The sequence below is a fragment of the Eschscholzia californica genome, unplaced genomic scaffold (assembly GCF_041429995.1).
Source record: "Eschscholzia californica isolate CP2 unplaced genomic scaffold, dmEscCali1.0.p SCAF_1, whole genome shotgun sequence".
Classification (NCBI taxonomy): domain Eukaryota; kingdom Viridiplantae; phylum Streptophyta; class Magnoliopsida; order Ranunculales; family Papaveraceae; genus Eschscholzia; species Eschscholzia californica.
In genome coordinates, this window is record NW_028238198.1 from 86,982,654 (window position 1) to 86,991,411 (window position 8,758).

An 8,758-nucleotide genomic window follows, 5' to 3' on the forward strand; every position below is an offset into this window, starting at 1 on the left:
AAGTCTAAGTAAAAAACAAATGTTCTTGAACCTGAGTCGATCGACTCAGTTTTCGAGTCAGATTTCGTATCTGTCTTTAAAAAGGATACTTCCACCGTCGGACTTTTATCATCTAAAGAGATTTAACAAGATATGAAATCATCAGTCTGAGATACTTCCAGAATAAAGAAATAATTCATGGAGGAATTTAGGGTTTCAATCAGTTTTTCTCAATCAATCCTTGTATAATTGGGCTGGGGGATCCAGATGGATCCCCAAATACTGCCTGCCTCAATAAGTAATCATTACCTAAAGTAATTAACAAACCCTAAATGAATAAAGAAAAAGAGAGATACCCAAATTTCCTTTTTTTTAAAATCCCTTGCTGATAAATTATGAAAGATTTACAGAAACAAACATGGTGTCAACTAACTCCCAGCTTTCTCTTGCTGCAATTTTCTTTTCTATGAATACTCTCATAATAAAATTAAAAATAAAAAATATTTTTAAAGAGAAAATAAGGAACAAGGGTGGTGAAAATGGATCTTCTCCTTTCCTTTCTGTGTTCTTCAGGGTATTTATCGACCTCTCACACGAATACGATTAGACTTTCCACCCGTTTTTCCAGACTTATTCAGTTCGACGAAAGGAACCTGTCCTTCATCAAGCCAATTCATTGCCTCATTTTCTTCTGTATTTTTGCTGTTTCTTTCCCTAAACCAAGCACCAAGAAAAGAAGGATCCGTAGATTAAGATAGCTCTTTAATGCCATGGTGATTTCTGTTTATATCCACCAGGGAAAAGATCAAACCCACCGTCTGGTTCGTTCCTTTTCATCCCTGTCATCGCCGAGTTCATAGGCTGAGAAGTTGTTGATCTTATATGCTCTTCCATTGACATGCCTTGACCTGGAACTAGTAGCTGCCTGAAACCTAAACCCCCTTGCCCTCTGTTCTCAGGAGGTTCTACCATTGTAAAGCCTGAATTCAGATCTAAGTTGGGTCTAGGGTTTACAACCCCGTTAAAACCAGAGATAGGAGCGTTCATATTCATAAGGAACGGGGGACGGGAGTAAGTGGGTGGAGCAGCTACTTGAGATCCCATTATCATAGGGGCTCCTCTTGAATCAACTGCATAATTCACAGAACTAGATCCATATATAGCAGGAGAGAGAGACACGGACGACCCTGCTGTCGGAGCATTGTATCCAAAAATTGAAGGAGAAGGTGTATGGGCCATCACAGGATGCTGACCGATTCCACCACCTGTTTTTGTGAAGTTGCCGCCTATTAGGAATTCAGGGACCTGCCCAGTTGGGAGGAAGGATCGGGTTTGGGGTACAGGCTCCTTTTTATTGACTTCAACTCTTGTACCCATTATTGATATAACAGGATCATCCACTTTAGCCCCTCCATGGGAATTCATGTCGAGAGATAACGCTTTACCCATATCAGGCCGTCGATCATTATAACGATCTGGGAAAGGAGGAAGATTGTCATTCAAGTCGAAGCTCATCATGAAAGAAGGCTTTGATGATGAGGATGATGCTGGTGAAGGGCTAGAGTGACCAATTTTGTGGTGGAGAACAAACCCTCCATCAATCTTCCAGTCTGATGGAGTTTCCTCACTGTCACCAATACTATTAAGGTCCAATTTGAGCTTCCCTGCTCTCCTCGAATTCACTTCAATGGATGATTCCCCAGAATGGATATCAGATGATAATGGAACATGTTTTGATAGTACTGGGTCTGTGACTCCACCAGTATCTCCTTCAGCCACATTCAGATCAATACACGAGAAGCCCTGTCTTTGCTTTGAACTCTGGCTGCTTCCTTCGACGGAGGAGACACTCTTATCAGCATCTGGAGTCTTGCGGTTAGCAGCAGGACGGAAGGCACTAGTTGCTGCAGATCCTTTCCATCCTAGTTCCCCTTCAAAATGGAGAGGAGCCATACGCAATCCAGGAGCTGTTGCTTTAGAAGCAGAAACAACAGTGATAGGAGCAGAGCCAGAAGGTGTATGAGTGGGGGTTGTTTGCTGATCCATTTCATTCAAGTCGAGCTCCTCGTTCAGATCAAAATCACAGAGGCTTTTCTCAGTCTTTATTGCTGGTTGTTGGGTAGTTTCAGTTTCCTGAGACGAGTCCGGTTCACGCTTACAATCTTCGGGATTCTCAATGTTCTCTGTACTTGTTGAATGACTTTGTTCTTTTGGAGAAAGAGCTCCACCTGTAAGATTTTCTTCGATTTCAGCCACATTTACTGCATCAGTCTCCTGCTCCGAGTGTTGATCAGTTACCGAATCAGGACTACCAGGGTGCGCAACTCCACCAGAATCTTTTTCATTGGAAGAGCTACAGAATTCTTCCCTATAATCAACTACCTCTCGTTCTACTTCTTTGGCCACTTGCCGAGCAACTTCTAAAGCATCTTCCAACCCGTAGTCAAGTTCCTCTCCTAGTCTCCTCTTCTCATTGTTATTTGATACTATAGCATCTATCTTTGATTTGGAAATATCACCAGTAGATGCAGAAACCTTCACTCCAAGCACCTTCCTACTTAAACCACCTGTGACCCCTTTTTCATTTTTCTTTGCTCCACTGGAAAAGGAAGTTCCTGTATCCTCTGGTTTTTTCAATACATTTCGACTACTAGATGAGTCCCGCAAAACACTGGAAAAGTAACGATCTGTAGCCTCTCGTTCCGCTATGCTTCTCGAATTTATTTGCCTTCCACCATCAACAACCCCGCCCTTCGGCTTAGAGGCTGTACTATTTCCATCAAAATTAGCAGGGAGAGGCTTCTTCAAATCGGAGTCCCTTTCTTTCGCATCAAAATTGTGTTGTATAGCAGATTGTGTTGTCGAATGCTGCATAATTACAGGATTAGAGGATGAAGCAACTTGTTCAGATGAGGTGGAAACAGAACTTAATTCTGTTTTACTACGTCTATCCTGGCTATAATTTATAACATCAGTCTTCCCGTCATCCTTAGAGAGAGCTTTCAACTCCGGAACATCCAATGCCCTTCCTTCAACATCACTTTCCGTCGGAGGTGAAGAACTAAGAATCCCAATGGAAGATGTAAGATTTTCTTGACAAGGCTTTGTCAAGGCAGACAAGTCTCGAGAATCTCCGGTGGGCCCATCCTCATTAGCAGTTCGACTAAAAGTAGTTTGGCAGGTATCTTGTTCATTAATAATTGAGTTCTTAATATCTTTATCCCTCTCCAACTGCGAACCATCTGACATCCTTGACTGCTCGTCACCACAAACAGGTTTCTGTACATGATTAGCTAAATCAGCACTTACTTTTGTAGGAGAACCCTCCGCAACTGAGGGCGGGCATTCACTTTCCTCAGCTACTACTAATGCATCAACTGCATTAATCCCATTGTCTTGGCACCCAGTGTTCTCAACCTGCTGATCCAAATCTTTATTGCTTCTCTGAGTCCAGCAGTCAAACAGGGTTCTTGCTTTCTGTTGGATCGTAAAGCTCTTGACATCAAAAAGGCTTTTGATCGTTGTACTTATTCCAGAAGAAACTGATCTCTCATTATCAATAGGAAGCTTTTCCAACGCCCCCAGTAACGCAATAATCGGTTCTTCCAAAGAGCTATCATTTGCTTCACCGCTACACTTATGAGCTTCTCGAAGCCAGCGGTCAAGGAAGTGTAGTCCATCCAACCTAATAAAATGATCAAGACTGTCTTTGTTCTCTGTCGCTGCTAAAGTACTTGCAACAGTGCACCATTGCCTCGCCGCCTCGCCAATATTTGTCACAACAGTATCTTTCTCTTTCTTCATCACAGAGACCAGTTCCTCAACTCTAGCAATGGCCATTAGTCCGTCCTTCATTTCAGTCAGGGTAAAAAAGTCTTCCAACGTCATACTCTTTCACAGCAGTTGGGACGTATATAGTTCTGAGACAGTCGTTGTAACATGCTATTATATCTTCTGCTTACTCCTAGCCACAAGAAATGACGCAAGTAAGATAAAACACAGGCAAACTCAATTAATTACATGAACCAACATGATAATAAAGAAGAAAAAGTAATTTTTGTAGGAAAGAGTTAATGAGAGCAAATAAAACAATGTGCAAACCCCAGAAATCCTTGTGCTAAAACAAAAAAGGATTTAATATGCTAACATGAACACTTGCATGCTTCACATATGGTGGATGGCCTTTCTGCCGCCTGACAGCAATCGATGGTAAGATATTGTGAAACTAAGTCACCGTAGCAACGCAAGTGACTCATTTGTTCCTTGTTAAAATCATTACAAGGAACAGCAATGTTCAAATTAAACTAATGATTGTAACACCTCCAGGTCAATTCAAAATCCGTAACTTGACAAGGACCCGGATAATCTCCTAAAGCTTGCTTGTCTGATCAATAATTGAGTGATCGAGTCCATTATTACAAAATGTTTTTTACAATCGTACAGCTACCATCACTATAAGTGATGATTTGGTATCATCTAAGGTAGGAAAAAACTCAGCAACTGGTCAAAGATGATTTGGTAATCACTTTCTCAGGGGTTCAGAAATAACCCCATAAGTTTTACAAAAATTATTTTCATCCATCCTAACTTCTATAGTCAATTTCAGAACCAACTCAACACGCTAGCTCCTTTCTTAAATCACTGCGTACGTCAAGAAATTCTGACAATTTCACATTTTCTATTTGAAACGTTGAATTAATATATTGAAAAAAAAAATATTTACAAAAGGGAAATGCACGTTGAATCACACATTATGCAGATGTTACGTCCTTATGCTGCTTTCCAAAACTTGGAGTTCACATCACACACGTTAACCAATTTCAGAATCTAACAAAATAAGGGTACTCGGACTAGATAAACAAAATTTTGCGGAGGGAACACTTGAAGAACACAAATTGACCCCAGAATACTACTATGTTGCCTAAGTTCCCCAGCTAGGGCTTGTAGGTATTTCTTTTTCGCATATAAATTAACCTCGTTCAAAAAAAGTTGACCCTAGGATTTGCCAACTCCTACAAACAAGATAATGTTCAATGAAAAAGGATTTAATTATTCTTACTAAATGATGGGGCATTCTCTCAGCAAACAAATTGAAGTCCTGAATGTGCAGCTCAAATTAGGTGGTACTTACTACTAGGCTAAGTAGCAGTTTATTTCTATAAAAATATGCAAATAAAATGTGTACACCTGTATACCTACATTCCTTAAACGAAAATAATTGATGACCAAGTTTTTAACTTAGCAAACAATAACTCCACCAAACAAAAAAATCTTCTTCCTAATTCGACCATCGTGCATATTACAAGATGACATACAAAATGTCTATTACAAAAGAAGGAAAAAAATACACAATTTAATAGAAGAACCATATTCTAGAGTTTAAAGTATTATCTTAGCAGAAGTCCTAAATTAAAGAAAACTAATTGAGCCCAAAACATTGCCTAGAGGAAAAGGAACTAATTGGGTTAATAGTCTAGTCCTCCGCTATTTATCTATGGGCGTCCAACCAGCTTGCAAAAACAATAAGAATACTATTACTAGCGACGAAAAGCAGCAAAATCATGGCAACAACAGAATTAGCAATAGAAGAAAAAGAATACTATATTTACAATTTACAATAAAAATCTCCCATGGCTACTAGGATGGTAGCTAATACTTAACAGTGACGAAATATTACTAAAAAGATATTCAACAATTCAGTTTGGAAAATGACTAATAATCAGCAGCTAAAACACATTTTGTCAAGAAACTAAATGAATTAATCCTGGCTTTACCAGAATACAAGTGCATAATTACAGGCTCCACTTATAGGTTCATGCATTAGTACAATCTAAAAAATATACAAGCTGATTTCCTGTGATGGCAATAGACTGATCACCTTAAACCTCTTTTTTTTGTTATTTTATTGCTTTAGATAGCTTTATATGCTAAAATACAATGACCATGACGAAAAAGAACCAAGAATATACAACTATATAGAGAAAGTATACAACTATATAGAGAAAAGAAACAAAACAATGAAAATAAAATCTTGACAGGCGCACAGGGATGTACAAGGCCTTAGCATCAAGCGTAAAGTGAAACAGCACTGACGCAGGCGTCAACAATACGCCTGGTCTGTCTTTTGTCAATCTTCTTAACGCAACTTTATAGCAAATATTCCTAAAGTTTCCAACATCTAAACATGCCTAAAGCAGTTCAAGAGTTCATGGGCATTTTGGGTTTCCTTCAATTAGTCTTTCTGCAAGGATAAAGGTAATACCGTGACCGTCTAACATTTTAGGTGAGATATATACTGCTACTTGATACCAATGACCAACCTAACAAAGCTAACCTAGTTGCAGAAATGATAGAAAAACGGGACAGCTAAGGTTTCTTATTTAAATGGAAGAGAGCAGATAAATCCGTGAAGTATGTGATGCCTTTACGGATACCCGTAAGAAAATCTAAAAATAAAAAATGTATCCACGACTTTATCGAGCTTTCCATGTAAAAGATGTTTTGAAACTAAAATCAATGAATGAATCAAGTAATAAGGTTCAAGAATCTCCGACTTGCTCATTCACTAAGCATATTTCCTTAAGAGTACGATACATACACGTCATGAAAAAAACAGCCATAATCCAAAACCGACGTGGATTCACATACGTAAATAATTGGAAAGAATAACAATAAGGAACATAATCCACAACAGAAGTTAACTAGAGAATAAAGATAGTTCATTGATTATATACCTGAAATTACGATGATCCAAAAATATCAAGAAATAAGAATTGTCAACCATAAACAGAACAAAAAACCTCTTAACCCTGGAAACACAAAAGCAGAATTGTGTGTAAGTATATAATATAAATGAAACTAAAATTAAAGCAATACAAATTATAAAATCAAATCTCATTTCTCTGATCCATCCAATCTCCTCAACCAATGAATCATTTCTTACTACCATAATCCATTAACACACACATAGAAAAATACCAAAACTTTGAAACTGACCTAAGAACAGAAAAGTTCAATTTTTTACCGCTATAAGATCAAACCCACATAATCAACTAAATTACGAACTAACAAAACGAAACCCTAGCCGATTCTAAAAACCTTGAAAGTAAGAAAACAAAGGTGATAAACATGAAAGTTGAAATACCTCAACCCACCATTAAAGCAACATATATATATAGAGACAAAATCATGAATAAAAAGAAAATGAAACGAATTGAATCAATTTAGAAAACCAAGTTACCGTTAAATAAAGAAATAATTAAATTAAGAGACAAAAAGATGGAAGTATACCGGAGATTGAAGAAACCCTAGATAGATATAATCGAAGATTTGTTTTCACCACCGTCTTAAACTGAACATCACCGATTATCTCTCAAATCAAACTTTCTCTCTCTATTCTGCTGCCTGCGAATTTTGTTTCTCTCTCTTTCACAAAACCCTCGTTTTGGTGGTCTGTTCGAAGCAGAAGAACGAACAAAATTTCTTCGGCCAGGGCACCGTTTTTTTTTTGTTTTTTGATTTTTTCCCCCTTTTCGCGTTTATTATGTTCTTATTTTTTGGGGGGGTATTTTTAACACGTGCTAAATGCACGTTTGGTGAATTGATGACGAAGCAGTTTCAAAACTTGATTATGACCTAGAAAGGGTTAACCTTTTCAATTTCTCCTTCATGGGCAACTTGAGAGTGACTAACCCAATTGACTGGAAGCACCGGTTGGGAAACAACACGTGGCTGTTTGTATACACATGTCAAAATTTTGTTGGTCAATACCCGCCCTATGTTATTTGTATAGCTTACTTGTCCTATATCAAGGTTGTCCAAGTGGTTGTCGACGTTGACAAACTCTAAAAGTCCTAAATTCGATTATGAGAAGGATTTAGTTGGTTTCTGGTCGTAGTTTGGTTAGCTTTAGATCCAGTCTTGTAAGGTTTTAAAATTCGGCAGATATCTGATTTATCATATCTGTAATGTATCAATGTTTTGTAACGTATTTCGTTGTTAAATTCCAAAGAAACTAAACATATTTAGAAGAATTTGGGTGTTGGGAGTGATCTCATAAATCTTATAAGAATTTGGTTGTGGTAGAGTGATATTATTTTTTTGTTGAAAGAGATAGTGTGTTTTTGACTTCTTAAAATATGTAAACTAGTTTACCTGAGATAAAGAATTTGGATATCAATGAGACACTTGTTGAAAATTAAGTTGCGACAATTGATGCTCGATATGAAATTTGTTTCATATAATTTTTCGAATAGATTTCAGTATAACACTTATATTAACTCACAGGAAATACATTTCAATCCTTGTGATTAGAACATTCAAGTACTATTGCGAAGATTTAAGTGTTAATAGTTGGAGATTTTAACTTATCACAAGCATGCATTCATCTGCTTGAGCTTCTATGGTTATTCTCGAATTAATTAACATCTAATCTCTAGAATTAAGTACATATACTTTTGAATTTGACGAAGATTTTGAGTATTAGAAGCAAAGAAAAACACATGTGAATTAATTCACAGTCCACACGAGGACACATTGTTTAAACTCGAAGTTGATGTTTCACTTATCAAAAGCTCTTTCATTTCCTAACATTTTGTTGCGGCCATTAACACCAACTTTTCGATCATTTATCAGTTCCATGTTTTAAACAAATTTCCGCGAATTAAATCTAAGCTCCAAAATCAAGTTCATCCCAGAATAATATTCTGAGAATATTGTTGTGAAAACAGGCAAAATTTCCGACCCATAGTCCGACCAAGCAAATGTCAAAAGTCTGAAG

At 37.5% G+C, this 8,758-nt stretch overlaps 1 protein-coding gene across 1 annotated transcript; it reads right to left on the bottom strand.

Annotated features, from left to right (window-relative positions):
• Positions 1-398: 398 nt before the first annotated feature.
• LOC147570671 (Transcription elongation factor (TFIIS) family protein) lies at positions 399-7,690 on the bottom strand. The gene is made up of 3 exons (XM_086657223.1): positions 7,270-7,690; positions 6,714-6,788; positions 399-3,943 (listed from the first exon to the last, which is right to left on the bottom strand). The coding sequence occupies exon 3, from the start codon at positions 3,865-3,867 to the stop codon at positions 742-744; it is 3,126 nt and encodes a 1,041-aa protein (XP_086513349.1). The 5' UTR covers positions 3,868-3,943; positions 6,714-6,788; positions 7,270-7,690; the 3' UTR covers positions 399-741.
• Positions 7,691-8,758: the final 1,068 nt, after the last annotated feature.

Bases quoted from the DNA above. Each gene is read 5' to 3' on its own strand.
- LOC147570671 (XM_086657223.1), bottom strand. From the start codon at position 3,867: ATGACGTTGGAAGACTTTTTTACCCTGACTGAAATGAAGGACGGACTA.